At 45.5% G+C, this 18212-nt stretch overlaps 1 protein-coding gene across 5 annotated transcripts in view; it reads left to right on the forward strand.

The window, feature by feature from the left end:
- RNF220 (ring finger protein 220) overlaps nt 1-18212 on the forward strand; it is a 158216-nt gene that overhangs the window by 112011 nt on the left and 27993 nt on the right. For 3 of the 5 annotated variants that reach the window (XM_032446170.1, XM_015870370.2, XM_015870372.2), the window contains 2 exons: nt 3296-3417; nt 4441-4573. In XM_032446170.1, coding sequence (XP_032302061.1) covers nt 3296-3417; nt 4441-4573 — 255 coding nt within the window. The remainder of the gene's footprint in view (nt 1-3295; nt 3418-4440; nt 4574-18212) is intronic. The other 2 variants (XM_032446172.1, XM_015870371.2) reach the window with 1 other exon arrangement.

The following is an 18212-nucleotide window of genomic DNA, read 5'->3' on the forward strand; positions in this document are numbered from 1 at the left end:
ATGCTCTTGGGCAAGTTGATCAGCCACAGAAGCCTTTTGTGATGAGTCCAACAAAGTGTGAACGCTCCTCAAGACTCTCATAGTAGATCTGTGGAGAGCAAGTGCTGTCTCTCGTGCCTGAATATCTCTGATTTACATTTAGGGGCATTTGCAAAGTTGGCATTCTCAGTTGGCTGTAGAATGGGTCCTTACAAAGATCCCTTTGCAGTTGCTGGGGAAGGCAGAGAAGCCAGTACCTGAGTGGGTGCTGACCCTGAGCCTGCCTCTCTGCATGGAGGTGGTCACCCATGGTTTGTTGTTGTACTCAGTGCACCACCAGCACACCACGTGCTCCTGTAGCTGGTGTTGGGTGGGGGAGGGACAAAGCTAGGAGATTTTCACTGGAAAGGAGACCAAAATGTTTCCATTTAATTTGATTGGCCTGCCATTGCAGGAGCTGCTAATGATGTCTGCATGGGACTCAGGGGACCACTCAAGCTGGTGGAGGGAATCATAAGAGATATTGCGAGTAACTTAATCATCTCCTTGGATGCTGCAGGAGAGGTTTGTGGAGTGTCCACTGCTGGATGCACTGTAAGAGCACTCCGGGTGTAATTAGACAGCCCCATCCTGAGGGTGGATTTCTGTTTATTGGGAAGTGTGGCGGTGAAAACTAAAACCCATTAGCTTTCCTTCCAGGAAATTTTTCTGGGCCAGAGCATAACCTAATCCTTAAGCATTAATAATTCTTAAGCCTAGTTGGGAAGAGCTGCGAGACAGACACTTGGTCCCTTTCACCTGTGGAGGGTGGCCTGGCTCCCTGGCTCCCCTCCTATGGGAAGGCAGCAGAGATTTGGAAGCCCAGACTGCTGCTGCCTGTGTTTTTTTTATCTTGTTGAATTACAAGAGGGAATCATGTCTTTTTTTCCTCCTTTCTTCTCCCAAGCTCCTGCGACAGGAGTGTGGGGGAGAGGGATTAGTGAGCTAATTAGAAATGATCGCATCTATCAACACTAATTAAGAATCCTGTGGTCTCACTTGTGTGTTCTTTTGAGCGGTTCCCCTTCGGGACAGCACCACAATCACCCCCTGCCTTTGGGGCCGCTCTGTCCCTGCCATGCTGATTGGAAGTGATGGCAGTGCTGCGTGTCGGCTTTGGAAAATGTGGCTCGGGATGGGCTTTTGAGGCTGCAGCAGTCCCTTTGGTTTTCTGCTGTCAGCCAGGGGCACACCGGGCCACTGTGGGCACCACTAATGACCACAGAATGAAAATGGCAGGGGATTTGGTTTCAACACCTCTTCAGTCCAGTGGCTTTTTCACTTCTGACACTGGAGCTATGAGGGCTTCATCGCCAAGGAGCCACCTGCTGAGCCCTACCAGAATGTTTTAATGCTCCTTCCCTCCATTTCCCTGTTTAAAAACGGGGTGAGCTGAGGGACACCTCAGTCACCAGGTTAAAGCAAGCTTGCTTTCTGTCTTCCTTTCTTTCTTTTTTTATCCCTGGTCAGATGGGTGTTTACTGGAGTACGATTAAGTCAGTTTCTAGCCTGCTCCCCTCTTTGGTACCAGTTCTGCAGAGGTAGCAAGGCAAAGAGAAGCATCTGAAACACAGAGGATGGAGCCCTGCTAGGGTGTGTAGGTACTCCCTGACCCAGAACTTCAAAAAGCTCTCATGCATTGAGTTACAAACCAGGCAGAGTATGGTTGAATGCTACCCCTGGTAGTAGATCTGCGCCAGCTTGGATGGGGTGGTTTGGGGGCTTCCAAATGGGGAGAGAAAACAGAAGACTTTAGGGATCATTGTTTTAATTAGAAGTGGAGTATCATTCATTTGAGCCCTCTGAAATAACACTTAGTGGTTATTGTTGGCTTTTGTACTGACTGGAAGTCATGCAGTTTGCTTCTGGAGTAGAAGCTGACACTGCAGGTAAAATAACTGGCTTAAGCAGACAAAGTAGAAGGGAAACTAGCAAAACATCCTACCAGGAACACTGAAGTACAGACTACAAAATTCCAACGCTAGATGAAAGCAGTGTGCATTTACTCAAGAGAACTGTTGTTGCTCAAAGTACCGGGTCTCTGAGACACTCCTGCTGTGGTTGGAGTTGTCTTACTGTAGGAGAGTTGTGCTTGCAAAATCCTTTTCATGTTGCCAGGAACACAGGTTTGTTTTGGAGGAATCTTTTCTTGGCAAATCTGCTTGCTTTCAGTGAGGAAAATCAATGCTTGGGATAGTACCAAGCCTTCTTAATGCTGGAGCTTCAGGGTGTAGGGGAAGGTGAATATTCCTAATTCTGGGTTGCGGGAAAGCATATCCAAACCCAGAGATTCATGTGTCCAGAGAAGCCAAGGAGAAAGCCCTGTTTTAAGGCTGTGGAGGTGTGTTCAGCTCCAGCTTTGTTAAAATGCAATGCTGTGAATGTACAAATCTGATGTGCTGTAGGAGGCAGGTGACACAAACTTTCCTGTACCCTGGTGTGGTCCTGGCATTCCAGCACCTTTCTCGTTGTCTGTGGCTGCGGGGAGCTGTTGTCTCACAGGCTTCATGGACAAAGGCTTTCAGAGCACGCCGCAGCGCTCACCATGTCAGGAACGATTTCTGGCTAATGCAGCTTTTTGGTGGTGTCATCTCTCATTATCACACGGGCTTTCCTTGGGCTTTTCCTTGTCTCTCATTCAGAATTTTGACCTTCCGTATTAATTAAATAGGAACTTTCCTGCAGCCAGTGATTGAGTTATTCAGTAATACCTGCCTAAAGCCATCATAATAAAGGACAGAAGTTCCATTTAATGCAAATGATTTGGTTCCAGATGTTTTGATCACATTAAACGATGGCTCAAATTAACCAGAGATCATATTAAGCAACAGGCTACCTTGGCTGCTTTTTCTAATCAGCGTGATTCCTAACATGTTTGTTTCCCAGAGCATGCCCTCAAGAAGGAAGTTTCTCTATACATTAGAATAGCGAAATAAGAATAAAAGGGAGAGACAGAAGCCATCTAGGGTAGGTGCTGCGTTTTTCACAGTAAGGATCTTTCCATAAATGCTACCTGCTACTAAGATCTGTTTGTGACAGTTTGGAAAGGAATTATTTAGGGCATGCAGGAGACACTCCTGAAAGTGGCTGTCTTACATAATTTGCCCGAGGCTTTTTGGGCTCTGCAGTGGCTTTCTGTGGTCAGAGCAAGTTTCTGTGTAGGGATTGGATGGATCTACAAATTTGACATGTCTTCCTTTTTCTTTTTCTTTTCCTTTTTTTTTTTTTTTTTTTTTTTTTTTTTTTTTTTTTTTCTTTCCTTGCTTTGTCCATGCAGCTCGGATTGGAAAAATGAAACGCAGGAAGCAAGATGAAGGGCAGGTATGTCCCCTCTGCAACCGACCTCTGTCAGGATCCGAGGAGGAGATGAGTAGGCATGTGGAACAATGCCTTGCAAAGGTAGAGGCGCAGCAGGATCGCCAGCTGCCATTCCCTTCTCTCTACTCCCAGCTTTATCTGACCTAACATGGGGCAAACACTAACACTGTTGGGCTTGCAGGCAGTGCTAACTACATCTCCCTGAGATCTGTAGTCACTTCCTTTGTCTTTGTGAAGGGGTGAATTCTCCTGGATTTTCTCCTGTTTTGCATTAGTGACTCTTTTTATTTTCTGTACTCTTTCACTTCCTGAAGTCTAAGCTGTAGACATTAAGTGCAGAGCTATTGAGTAACTGAAGCCTTTTGCAGCGCTATACATTTCCTATGCAGTACAGCAAAAAGAGTTCTTTCTGAGCAGTGACAGCGTTGGAATTCCTTTTGTTGGGTTCTTTTGTAACAGGCTGGCACTTGTAAATGTTTCATGACCACCTTACTCCAGAAACTGTGTTAAAGCAGAACTGTTCTCTTGCTGTTTTTCCCAAAGACAGCAAAGAATAAAGAGGAGCAAGCTCCAGGGGTGTGATAATTGTCGTAGGGCTTTCTGTGCTTGTTTTGTAGGGAAAGCCCATAGCAGAGATAACAAATTCATTCATTCTTGTTGTCTCAAGAAGTGCGTGCTGTGAAGACAGGTGTCTTTTGATCAGTGTGCTTCAGTAATGCTCTAGGAGAGCATTCCTTGTCAGTTCCTGTATCCTGGGAGCTTCTCTGTGCTGGAGATCAAAGGAATCTGTTGTTTACATGATAAAGAAGGAAACTGTGCTCCATGTATGGGAACACATACTGAAATGCACACCAGTGTCGAAGGAACTAGAGCTGAATTTTGATTGCGCAAAAGTGATGATCCCATGCCACTTCTTTTGACCTTAATGTTATCATGTGCTTCTAGTTCCCATTTACTTCTGAGCTCAGATCACTGGGAATGGGGAGGGGAGCAAATGCTACCCTGGGAACAGTCCAGCTTTCCTTCTCTATCACACCCTGAGTTGTTAAACCCTGTATTGCTGCTTCATGCATCTCAACACTGTCCCTGCTTTCCCCCGTGCAGAGAGAAGGTTCATGCATGACTGAGGATGACTCTGTGGACATCGAGAACGAGAATGGCAACCGCTTTGAAGAATATGAATGGTGTGGGCAGAAGAGGATACGGGCCACTACTCTCCTGGAGGGAGGATTTCGAGGTACGCCAGTGTTTTGAGTCCCTTGTAAATCATTCTGCTGTGGTAGGCGACTGTTGCTTGTTGTTAAAGGGAGGGACCTGAAAGTTCTCTCCCAAAGAATGAGGTCTTAACCCTTTGCAAGAATGTAAGGCAATTTCAGCTTTCTGCCCCTCTGGAATGATAAGATTCAAAAATCGTGCAAGTCTTGAGCAAATACGTGGTATTATTTCTTGCTCAAGAAATGTGGTTAAAGAGGGGAATAGGTAGAATAGGGAGATCATTTGGGGAAAATAGATTCTTATATGTTACACATAGTAAGGTATACGCAGAAATATGCGAAGAGACAGAAATAGAAATGAAATTGTAAAAATTCCCAGCCTGGAGTGACGAAAGCTGGTGTATCAGCCTCTGGTGATGTATTAAAGGTGACAGCTAAGTCGCTTTAGCACCTGCATAAAATATTAAAGGCCCGGTTGTGCATTTATCACTCCATCCCTTTTAAGGTTGATAAATGAGAATCCAGAAACCTGCTCTGCACCTCCAGCACTGCAAGCCCTTAGGGCTCCCAGACAAACACATTTTATTTTCCCTCCTTCTTCTGCTCCTTCCCCAGTGACGGAGAAATCAGTTACTGAGGAGAGAGTGAGTTATGGCAAAATTTGACCTCTCATGAGCTTTATTGGTGAATGTAATTTTAGCTAGAAACCTGGCCCCTCTCTTACACTCAGCCTTTTGGCCTCCAGGAGGAGGATTTACTAAACTGTTCTTTGGCACAAACCTCTGGCACTAAGGAGAGTCTCACAAGCAATCCACGTAGTGCATACCTAATGAGGGAAGGAACGCTGGCTCCCTGCGTGCAATAAAGAGGGTGGGATGTAATCTCTTCCTATATCAGCTTGGATTTTAATTTAAAATATCTCAAGGGGAAAGGCTGCTAAGTAAGGGACTTGGTCTTAAAAGCCAGTCATGCGCTCAGTGGCAACTTGGCACTCCTGATCTGCTCTTACCTTCCTCTGAAATTAAGTTGTATTAGAGAAGGTATCAGGAGCATAGAGGTGAAGGAGCAGCTTCTGTAGATTTTAAAGGCTACCCATCGAAGCTCATGTTGTTTGTTTTCTGTGTCTATGGCCTTCATTTTTGTTTACTTTTTTTCCAGCATGGAGAGTTGAATGATACAGGGTAGTGGTCTGATGAGGTCATGCATGGCCTTAGGCTTGTCTTTAGTACAGTTATTACAATTAGTAGCAGAGAAGTGTGGCACGCCTACATGCCTTTGTCTCTACTAGTTCTGATAAGACTGGCTACTCAGTTAATTCCGGACATATATTGCACATACAGAGTGTTGTCATGCATTCTGTGCGCCAAACAGCTGAGTTTTGGAAGAGAGTGCAATCTTCCCCTTTCTTTGGCTGAAGTATTGTACTTTCTTCACCTGGATACTTTCTCATTTGTGTCTGAATTAATTCACTAAAGTATGGCCTGAAGTTTTCATGCTGCTCCATGTCAAGGTGTTCTTAATAAGAGGCTCCACGTTGACAAAAGTGTTTGTAATTGATAGGGTTAGGCTGTATAAATGCAGAGGGTTTACTCCTTGATACTCCTTATTTAAACTGGAATTCTCAGGTGCATTAGTTTGCATTAAATAAATCAACTACTTTCCTCCACCACCTGAGATCAGAGAGATTGTAACATAAGTCATTGCTGCAACCTTCTCTGCTAGCTGGCTGCATGTGAATCTCTGAATCTGATGTACAGAAATAGCCTTGCTTCCATTGAGAATTATAGGGTCTGTCCCTTCTTTCCTTACTAAGATCTGCTTGACTCTGTCAACAGCATTTAGTTATGTGGACCAATCCAGTAAAGCATCAGCAAACTAGAAGGGGTGAGTGTGGGTAAACCTTCTGTAATTGCCCTGATGGGAAGGATGTTTGGTTTAGACTTCTGCTCTTGGTGCAGTATGCTGTGCTCTAGGCAGACCTAACACCAGTTTTCTGCCTAATGTTTTGGGATGGCTGGATGATTTCTGCAGGGTACCTGCCTGCTCTATGCAAGAAGCTTCCATAAAATGCGGGAAGTCAAAGCAGAGCTGGAAAGCTCCCCTATTTAGCTGATGGAATTTCTTTTTAAGGAAGTTACACTTTTCCATGATTCCTTTAATGATTCTCCTGTTTTCTCTGGCGTTTGTTGGTCAGACCTGGTTTGTGCATTCTCAGGTAAGGCTAAGGTGACTGTCCTTTTCCCTTCTTGGCCAGTGTTGGCTCTTCTCTTGTTCTAGGGGCAGAGTTCCTATTGTACAGCCTTGAAGAGTAACACGGTGTTCTAGAGATCCTCTCCAGTGCTTAAACCTGCTTTGTCTGGAGCTGGCAAGGCCTTCATTAACCCTTGTCACCCGAGGCTTTGTGTTTGGCTCTGTTCCCTATGCTGAAAAGTAGCAGCGACATGGAAATCAAAGGCCTTTTATAATGCCAGACAGCCTTTGCCAGGCTGCAGGGATGTCAGGGACGTCTAAAGAGTTGACATGGGGAAATACATAAAACCAGAGGGGAAAACAAACATCCATGTGTCTCATCAATTTGGGGTTCTAATGGTGTGTTGCTGGGAGGAGATGTCACAGCTGGGCAGTGAGTGGAGCAGGATGCTGCAGCCAGTATGTATTGTGTGAGTCAGCTCAGACCATGGGCAGATTACAGAAGCAGCTCAAACTTAGCACAGGTTTCTGGCTGCTTATTCTTATCATCTTTGGTTAATGACCGTGTTTATGTTCCTCTCAAAGTCAGGAATGCTTTGCTGAAAGATCTTGTCAGTTTTTTCAGGTGAGGGAAGGCTGGGAAATGTTTTTTATTTATTTTCTTGAAAGCAAGTCAAGGACAGTAACAGCCCAGCTCAGATTTTCTAGAAGATGGTCCAATACATGAGAGTAATCACAGCCTCACTTGTGTGGTTCCCAGGATGAAGCTTTCTTGCTCACAAAGTTGTTGCAGGGAAGACTTGCTTTTCTCCCCTGAGGGGCTGTCATAGGAAGCCCAGCAGAGCTGAAGTATTCCTTACTTGCCACGGCTTGGCACACTTGACACAACAGCTGGAAAGAAAAGGAGACGGTAGAAAGTAGGAATACAACCTAGGTGAGAAGTGCTGAGGTTAGTATGTTGTCTTAAGCGGTTGGGCTTGGTGAAGGCATTCAGTCAGGAGTTTAGTACTTTTAGAGGTCCTTCTGGCTTCGCAAAGCATTGTCTGCTATTGCTACATGTGCTTGCCCCAAACTGGATCTGTGCAGGGTATAAATGAAGATTATTGGCTATTAGATAGGATTTGGAATGGTTTTGTTTCAGCAGAGGTCCTGTTTGAAGCAGGAATTCATAGTAGGAGAGGCTTCTTTCTTATGTTGGAGATGAGTGCAGAAGGCTACCAGCATGAAATAGCTACTGCTGTTTTAATCAAGGTCTTGCTTCAAAATGTAAAGCCATACAGAAGTATTAAAAAAATATTTCCCTATCTCAGAACTGTCACAAGACTGAAATTTCTTTTGAAATTCCTGAACCATCCATCCCCACGTCCCTGGATCATCCCTCTCTGATGGTCTTTGTTACAGGGGATTATTTCATGCAATCTTTGTCTAATGAGTTTCTCTGTTTAGGAAGCCAACGAGGCTTCACAAGTGAAAGCATCAAGTGTTTCCCTCTCTGATGGTTTGTTGGTGTTTTAACACTCAACGTATTTGTCACAATTCTTCTGTTCCTCTCCAGAATGGATGCACGTTCCCCTCAGTGTTTACACTGTAAGGTTATCCCTTTAAAGATTTCCTGAGGGAAGTTCAAAAGGGTTTTTTTGCTTTGAAAGATTCACTGTCTCTTTTTGTGTGTACGTCTCTTACTTGAAAGAAGGAAAAGGGAGGGGGGGAGTGGAAAAAAAAGTGCTTTATCTGAAAAGAATCGCATCAGCTTCGTGCTGATAGAAGCCGCTGTCATCTCTTAAACGGCTTAGCACAGTCAAAAGGCAAGAGGACTTAAAACAGTGTCTTACACAGGGATCGATGGGTGGAACACATAACTCGTAACTGCAAAAAAAAAAGGCGCGGGGGGAGAGATAACGGTAATGATTGCATTGAGGGAAGCTTGAGGGAGGCTTGTTCTTTGTAACACAGCTTCAAAGGTGTCTGGGCCGGTGCCTGAGCAAACGGTCCTGTGAAGTCGTGCCTCTGTAGGGCTGGGAGCAGGGGATGCTCGCACCCTTCTGTTCCCCAGCAGATGGGACAAAGTAGATGAGTAAACACCAGGTTAGCAGCTCCCTTCTGCTGCCATGTGCTCAAGAAGGGGTTCTTCCCACCCCATCTCCAGCCACTCGCTCTGGGAACGGGCTGTCCGGGAGGGGAGCGGCTGGGGCTGGCGGGGGGACGGGATGTCAGTTTATCGATCGCACCTCAGTCAGGAGAGCTGCAGGCGCAGCGCTCTGAGCACGAGCGGCAGCGTGCTTAATGTGATTGAAAGGCAGTTAAAATGGCGGTGACCTTTTCAGGGGGAATTAGATTGCCTGCCAAGAGTGGTTAGAGGGAGTGATAACGCCAGCTTGAGGAAGCTGTCCAGTCTGCTTCAAAGGGAGGGAGACAGCGACAGGGAACGCAAGCTAGTAGCGAGTACCATTTAAAGCACGAACCATGCGGTCTGATAGAACAGAGATTGCTGTCCTCTTTAGATATGAAAAGATTGAAGAATTGTAGCTAAGTTCTCTCCACCCGCACCATCCTCCTCTCTTCCGTCTTCCCAAGGGCAGAGCTTTCCTCTGGACATGGAAGCAAGACAGTCACCGTTGCTTTTGGTGGCTTCCCGAGCAGGTTAGTTTCCTTGAAACTAACACAGAAGAGAGAAAGGCTTTGAAAGCATTAGTGGTAAGCAGGAAATTTCAGGGAAGAATGCCTTCTAAGAAAGACTGCCATGATGACAAGGATCCAACTGAATGCTTGTGAATGCTTCCAAAGATGAACCGTGGATTGCTTGACTCAAGCTTCTCTTTCACAGAATCATTAAGTTTGGAAAAGACCTCTAAGGTCATCTAGTCCAACCATCTCCATCCTGCTCTGCTCCCAGGCTAGCAAAGGGCTTGTCATCCATTTGTTAATGTCTTAAGCAAGAGAAAAGAGCAGCATCAGTTAATGCATAAGAAGAGAGACTTGGTAAGGCTTTATAAGCTGTAACCAGCTGTAGTTATCCCAGGATACCCATTTGCATTGAATCTCATGTTGTGTACAATTAGGGCAGCTGTGAAGAAAGTGAGACTATATTAAAAAGTGTGAAAGTTTACAGCAGATGGCTGCAGTCCCACAGCCAGCTTTATCTCTGCAGAATCAGATGTGCATTGGTTTGAGTAGCAAATGGTGTAGACTGGCCTTCTTCCTCTATAAGTTAGTTGTCCAGCAAGGCCCTATTCCAGTAGCTACATGTTCCTCTATTTGTTTTCTTTCTAAAGACCTGTAACATTAGAAGCACATTCACAAGTGTAAAGTCTTGTCCTCAGAATATAAGTAGATGCTCTTCAGTTCAGCCACAGCAGAAGGTTTTGGTGAGCACAGTAACCTTTGTCTGGTAACTACAGAAAGCTGCAAATAGAAGAGGAAAACTCAGTGCAATATAACAACCATCAAACACTTCCAACAAAATACTGCCTGTTTCTTGCAGGGAAGCTGAAACACAAGGAAACAACTTCTTCAGTGAACTCTGATGTTTCAAGCTCTTCTGCCACTATCTTTACAACAGCTAGAACCCCTTAGTAGCCAGATGTGCCCTCTTTTTAAGATAAGATATAATGGGGCATGCAGGAAAGCTTCTGTAGGTGAGGAGATTTTCCATTTTTCTATGTGAGGAGCTTCACACGGCATGTAGGGTCATACCAATAAGAGGTTGTAAACTGATATACTCAGATTCAGCAAAGGAGTTTGAGCTGAAAAGTGCAGCTTCTCCTACGAGACCATGTGGGAAATAGAATGTCATTGATGTACTTAGGCCTTTTTGGAAGAGTGATTGAGTAACCAGAATTGTCTTCCCCCTTTCTATGGGATGAGTCAGAATTAATTCATTTTGCCCTGTCAAGCTAAAGCAGACTTCAACTTGGATGCAGAGAAATCTGTTGTGAGAATATGGGGAATCTTTGCCATAATGAAATTCTTAATCTTCCTCCTACTTAGCAAGAACTCAGTTCATTGCCTTTCTCTGTTACATCTCCAGCAGCAGCTTTCTTCTGTAAGGTGAATGCAGTACTGCATCTACACATCTGAATGTCCTTCCCACCCCCTCCTTGTTGGCAATTTTGCTTTCCTGTGTTTGGTTTTCTACCTTCTGCTGGCCACTTCTACCTGTTGTAAGCTTTGAAGTGGGTGAGATGTGTAAATCTAATGTTTCTCAAGTGCTTATTTTATGCCTTGACTTCCCCTTAGGGGCTGCTTGGTCCCAGAATGCTTGTATGCCTTACCTCAGCCCCAGTGTAAAATGGTGGTAATCCCCTCGTTGCTGAAGGACAGCACTTTGTACTTGTCTGATGGAGTAGTCCAAGCACTTCTTCATGTTGGCATCTCTCCTTTGAGAGGAAATACTTCTCTGTAAGGTAATACTTGAGCTAAAAATGCTACAGATATGTTTACGGAGTCTTATAGACCATGTGATTCTTTATATATACTTGACTATTTCACCATAGCTTGTAACGATGTATAGAATTTGAGGGATTACAGACTAATAAATGTCTCTTAGGCACTGTGCTGTATATTGATGCCAAGGGCTGCCTTCAGTCAGTAGTACAAACAGGTGAGAATAATCTGATTTGAAGATTAAAAGAAATCCTACCTTACATAGAAAAACCATCATGAACCACCATGGAAGCGTTGCTTAATATCATGTGTGTTTTATGTTCACATAATGCTTCAGGCAATTGGTTTCATCATTTTGGATCACAATGTGATTAGTAGGACTCAGCAAAGTAAAAATCACATTAACTTAGGGGGAAAAAAAAGGAGAAAAAAGAAATAGGTGCTTATAGATACTAAAAGTCATGATTGTTGATACTGCATTTTCATTAACTTTAACGCATGCAAAAATCTGAGGACCTAATTTTTGTGCTCAAACTGCCAGAACGCATTAGCTGAGAGGAGCACAATCAACTAAACCTCTTGCTATTTGATTTATGTAACAGCAACAGTCATCCCGACCAGAAGAAGAGTCGCTGTGGGAAGAAGGGGAATTCTCTCCATGTGATGGCGTTATGTGTAACACCTGAGGGGGGTGAGGAAGGGATGTCTGTCATCCAGCAACAGAGGAAGGAGAAAAAAATTAATTAAAAAGAAACCAGAAAAAGCAGTTGTAAACCCCTGAAAATTGGCAGGGGGAGTAAGGGATCGGGTAGAGCACCTGAAACTACTCAATTCTTTGAAATTGACTGGATTTCAAGTTGACAGCATCCCCTTAAACTTCCATTTTCCTAGGTTTCAGACATGCGGTGTAAGACCCTCCAGTCCCACCTGCTGTTCTTGCTTAGCTGCTCTCTCCAATCCATTTTTCTAGTGGTCTTTCTGCTTCGGTTTTGAAAGTCGTAGGCTTGAAGACAGTAGTTTGATAATTCTTATGTTTTCTCCCCAAGCATCTGTAGTTTTGCCAGAACTGCAACCTTCTTCTGGGAGCCTCGGGTCAAACTTCAGCCCAGAGCAGCTCACGGCTGATTGACGTGATTTTAATAGCATTTTAGAATACAGTTGTTAAGTCAGGGGCGGTGAGATTTTTTTCTAAAGGAAAAGGGAGCACGGGTCTCAATGGCTTTAAACAGCTCCTGTCTCCGCATGTCGCTTCTTACACTCGCTGGTGAAACGCATTATCGAGTAGTGCCCGGAAAGTGGCTAACTGCGTTTGACACACGCCAACTCCCTGCCTCCACACTGGATAATTGCATTGTCAACTGTTCAGCAAAGTGGCAGGTGACACTGCAGCCGGATTGATTGTCCTAGCATGGAGGCTCCGAAGACTGTCAGCTACCCAATCGATAGAGTTTACACAAGGCACCGTGACTGCATCTGTAACTAATTTCAGTTTGGAACTGGCAGGGTGCGGCAGGCCCCGTTTCCTGGCCGGTTGCACTCGTTTGCTCGCATCCTGGAAAGTTGCTTTCCCGCTGAAAGCACGGCTTTATTTCTTGTTTTGGAGCTGGAAGCAAAGAAATCAATGGCGTGTTTTGTGGTTTCAGAGTTGAGGGCATTGCAGCACACGGCTAACTAGCAGCTCCAGTTTTCCGATCAATAGGCTGATCAATTGATTAAATTAACACTGATTTTTCTTTCTTCTTTCCAGCCTGGAAAAGAATTAGTTTGAGGGAAGAGCGCGTGGGCTCGGCCTGTGAAATTTTGTTCCTTTCCCCATCTTTCCCTGACAAGTGGAATCTCGGTGCTCATCGTTATTTGAAGCAAACTGCGCTGTGCTGGCAGGGCCTGCTGTAAGCCAGGGTGCTGCTCCAGCTGCGTGCCAGCCTTGCAGCTTCATGCTCGGCTGCCTTAGAAAAGTCACCCCGCGAGCTCTACCGTGCTGCTGTATTATTGGCAAAGTTGCGACATTCCTGTGATCCCTGTCAGTGGTGCTTATTGATCCGGGCGATGTGAATCTGCTTAGCGATTCAAGATTACTTTAATTCTCCCTCTTCCTTTTTTGTTTGTTTCCACCCTCGCCCCGGGGGAACAAAAGCTTTCAGATCCACCTTTCTCCGGCTTTGAAAAACGAGTGGCTGCAAAGGCTGTGGCTGTTGCTGCCGCTTTTGTGCTTCAGCTGTGGGTTTTGAAGAGCAGCCTTTGAGATCGACAGGAGATTGTTCTCACCTTCCAGATTCGTGCTGCTGCAGCGCTCAGGGAGACGGCTTTGCAGGAGGTGCCACACCAGATCAGATCTTTGCATCCCCATCTATAGCCACGATCTGTACCTGGGAGGCATAGAAGAAACCTGCCCTTAGGCAGCTCCCTGATGCCTCTTCCCCGAGCCTCACAGCAGCTGGCTCTTACCCTTACCACGGAGCTTGCCTGCCCTTTGTTCAGCGCATTGCTGCAAAATGATGGTAATGGTCATAAAATTATATGGCCCTTTCTTTAAAGGCAGCTGTTCCTCTGATCTGTTAGCAAAAACTGCTGTGAGCATCCGCGATGCTGCTGAGCCGTCGGCTCTCTGGCAGCTCGTTTGTGCCGCCGTGGGAGCTAACAGACGGCCTCCAATTGATGCATCTGCTATTTCAGGTGCACGCTGTAATGACACAGGCGGGTGTCAGTTTTTCAGGTAAATCATCATTTTGCTTGAAATGGATCTCGCTCCTGAGAAATGAAACCCTTGTCCTGCGAGCAGCTTTTCATGGCTTCCAAATGTCATTTTTCCTGCAACAGGCTGTGAAAGTCACTAGGAGAAGTGTTCTGTCCCTGTTTGTGTTAGGAAAGATGGGGGAACGATTTGAAATATGGCTGGGGAAGCGTTGTGAATGTGGAGAAGGGCTGAGGTTGGCCTCATTCTCCATCTCGCTCTTGCTTTCGAGAACCCCCGATGGCTTTTTCTTTCTTCCCAAACGCCTTTTAAAACAAAACAGCATCCGTGCCATCTTGTCCTGTTAGTGCTAGTTTGGGATACTTCAGCAGCTGATGAAATAAACCCAGTTTAGAGCCATTCTCGGGAAGTGTGTGTGAGGCCTGGCCGTGTGTCTGCATAAACTACTTTTATTGCCCTCATTGTTTTTACTCTGCAAGAAGCCAACGAGTGACATTTCGTTAAGAAAATAGAGTGAACGTGCTGGAAGGGGAGGTTGTGCAGAAAGGGGTTACTGCAAGGAGTGTAATTAGCAAAGGCTGCAGTTCTGAGATTTATGGGAGACTTTTTCTCTTTCCTGAACATGTGCAAATTACCTGTGAGCAGAATGAATGCCTCTTCCCAGCCAGTACAGGCCCCAGTAGAGCCGCATGCTGAGATGGATTTCGATTTAGACCCACTTACAGAAATTCTTCTTTAAATCTAGAGTTTTGTGCATTACCAATACTGATGGGAAGCTTTCATTCCTGAGAGCCGAGCCCAAGTTATTCCTATGACTTTAATCTTCAGCATGAGCAGCATCTAGTAGCTGCTGTCACAACAGCGGTGCAGCTAATACTAACACTTTAATTTTGTTCCTTGGTTGTGTTTGGAGTGATGGTATTGGGAACCAGCTGTTCTCTGTGCATTTATTGACTGTTCTGCTCAGGTAGGAGCTGAGGAACACTGTAGGCCTGTGTTTTCCCTGCTGTGCTGATGAAATTTGGCTGAGAGATCTGGGTCTGCACTGGTCTGGTTGTCCCACCTTTCTACTCCCTTGTCTGCCAGTCTCCTTGTGAACACAAGAGACAGCAGTGCCAACACCTGAAGCAACATATGTTGTCACTGCGACCATCTGCTGCCGAGCGTGATGGAGAAAGGGAAGGACTTGAATGTGAGGCTCTTTTATCTGCTCTGTTCCGTGAATCCGTTTATATATATCATGTTAATGACTCTCTATCTGAGCCAGAGCTGCCATTCGGTGAAGATATGTTGAGATGACCTGTCATCGGGGGGATTGCACAAAGGAGCTGCGATTTGAGGAGTGGTGCAGAGGTCAGGGAGGATGCTTAGGCATAGGGGACAGCTTAGGAGAAAACAAAGTGCTGCAAAAACTTAGAAAAGGGGAAGAAAAGGATTTCTGATGAGATTTATTACCAGCCATTATTAATTTGTATGTGGAAGGAGGTAGGAAGTGATTCCCCGTCTCCTTCAAGCTCAGCTGGTTCCTATAGCCTGTCAGTGCCTGCAGCCTGGCGGTGGTGAAGAGGCATGCGAGTATGTCCTGCTTTTCAGAGCTTGGCCTCTCTATTTCAGAAACATTTTTGCTTCTGTAGATCACCTAAAATTTTCAGAAACCAACTAGAATCGGAGCTTGGGTGGATTGCTCCAAGGCCAGCCCAAGCAAAGCTGTGTACACAGTGCCGGAGGGCAGCGGGCGCTCTAGGTAAGTGATCTTGATAGGTACACTCTGATTGATGGGGGAGTTTGTCTCCCAAACTGTCACAGGGTTTATAGAGGTGCCACTCAATACCAGTGCTGGAATTGCTTGTCAGAGCACCTGGCTGCAAGAGCAATGGGGATTGGAGACAGAGCTGTAACTTTGTTTTTTCTATGCTTAATGGCCCCAGCGCCTGACCTGCCTGCTCACTCCTGTTTGTCTGGACCTTAAGGAGGCAGCAGGGATTAAGACTGTCAGAGCATTGTGGTGCTTTCGCATCAGGAGGCTAATTGTGTCGGGGCCGGCAGCGCATGACGAGTGGTTGCCTCCTGCCAAATGCACAGCAAGAACAAAAAAATTCCTCAACAAGATGTAAGAGAGTCTGTGCTTTGGTTTAATCTGTAAGTAGCATTTTCAAGTTCACATGTGGAATTATGTTCTTCAGGCTTTAGGATACCCTCTGTAAGATTCGCAGCTGTTCCTATGAATAACAGCCTCAGGATCACATCTCCTGTGAATTCCTAGGTCAGGCTTACAACTTAACATTCAGTTGTCAGATTTCACTTTATTAACACATTGGGATAAAGTTCCGGTCTTGAGCATTGACCTCTGGATAGCGGCATTGGTTTTAGCAGTGTGCTCTAGGCAGCTCTGTGGATACAGTGAATTACTGCGTGTCCTTCGGTAGCAAAGCCCTGCTGAGGAACCCAGGGCACGCTGCTGGATTGCAAATCACCCAGGTGTGGTGGCTGGGGGTCTTCTGGAAGCTCCCCATCTCCTCTTGCAGGTCTGAATGGGCTCTGTCTCAAAGCTGGTTTGTTCTGCTCAGAGCCCTCTGTGCTCCATTTCACACTTTCCTCACTTCTGGATGGTACCGCCGAGCTGTCACCGTGAGCTAAAGTTCTGAGTCCTCTTTACACTTGGGCTGAGTTACTGAGAAGCAGGTGTGATCCTATCAGGCCTTTCTTGCATTTAGTGGCCCACTTAATCCATTTATAACAGCACTTGTTCAGAAATCTGTTTTGAATGAGTCTGAGATGAATGAATAATGTCAAGCAGTTCAGACGTCAAATATTTGAACAGCTGTGTGGGTGTTTTCACTGGCTTTGTGCATGGAAGCAACCTCAGGAAGTTAGGCAAGGAGAGCCGGGTTGAAGCTGTGGCACCAAACCCCAACCCATTAGAACTGGCCTCAGGATCCGTCCTTGCTGCAGGTGAAGGAGTCAGAATGAGCAGTCTGCCGTCAGCCCTCCTGCAAAACTTGCCCTATTCCTATGTTTCAGTTTACCCTATGAACTGCTGTTATGTCCTTCTCCCAGTGTGCATCTGTTAACTTACCATGTCTTGTCCAAAACTTTCCCCTATACATGCCTGTGTACAGTAGGGAAGAAAGCACCCTGTTGGGAATGCAGTAATTTCTACAGTCATTTCTACTGTAGGGCTAGATTCAGCAAAAGATCTGTGGAGTATTACCATTACAGACTTAAAAGGGATTTTCTTAAGTGCAAAGGTCTTGAGAGCAAGGACACTGGGATTCTGAAGTCAAGGTGCCTTCATATTTGTAAATTGTCTCACAGTAAGCAGATCTTCTTTTCTTAAGCTCTAACCATAAACCACTAGTCGGCTTGAGTCACTTGGGAACAAAATTGATGGAACGATGCATGATTTCTGAGTGCCTGGCATTCTTTCAGATAGAGACACGCAGGGAGCAGTCTCTCTTAGATTCACTCTTTTGGACCCCTCTCCCTCCCAGCAGGCTCCAAGTATTCATTATCTGGCTAACATTCAGATCACCTCTGGGACAGGCCAAGTCACAGCTCTAGCTTTACATGATTTGTGTTTCCCACAGCTACAAAAGAAAAATGAAGACCTGTATGTCCGAAGTTTATGGCCTTTGAGAAGTGATGGGCTAAAGCAATGCCAGGTGCAGGGGATGGTGTTACTGCAGGTTAAATGCCATGCCTGTAAATTACTGCCCCATCACCCCCTGCGACTTCTCAGGCAGCTTTGAAAGACTATCCAGCTTCTTTGACAGGTCTCTCTTAGTACTCTAAATCTTCTCCCAAACATTGTGATGAACTGAAGGTTTCAAGATTTACTAGATGAGCCATTGCAGCAAGAAGAGGCAGCTCATGACATATGTTGGCTGGTAGTGTGTGGCCACTAGGCTTATAAAGGCTCTGATGGAAGGAGGTTGCCCTGGTGTCACTGCAGAGCTGACCTACGAGCACCTCTTGCACTACCTGACACACAGGGTGGATGTGCATTGTCAATGCTAGTAGCGTTGCTTCTGCTGGAAATTAAGGCTGGCAATTACTTTCAAGTAAAGGGTAGTTTATGCTTCTAGGAAAGGTTAGTCTTAAAATCGTTGTCATGCTACGGTTATCCCTCGTTAAGGACCTTCTTTATATTCAGGGAAGAGAAATATCAAATCCATATAAACAAATTTTATTGGGGGCTTAATGAATCAGTGAAAGCATCCGTTCCTAGAGAGCGATGGTAAAGGGCTCTGTCTGCATGGTGTCCTTGGAAATGAGACCTTCGCCTTGCCCTATTCTCTGCACAGATGCAGATTTAGGAATGCAGCTCACTCCTTTCACCTGGGAAAGTGCAAGTCTGCTGCTGATCATGTGAGATTGTGGGAGCCCAACTCAAGCCA

This window comes from Coturnix japonica, chromosome 8, assembly GCF_001577835.2.
Source record: "Coturnix japonica isolate 7356 chromosome 8, Coturnix japonica 2.1, whole genome shotgun sequence".
Lineage (NCBI taxonomy): Eukaryota > Metazoa > Chordata > Aves > Galliformes > Phasianidae > Coturnix > Coturnix japonica.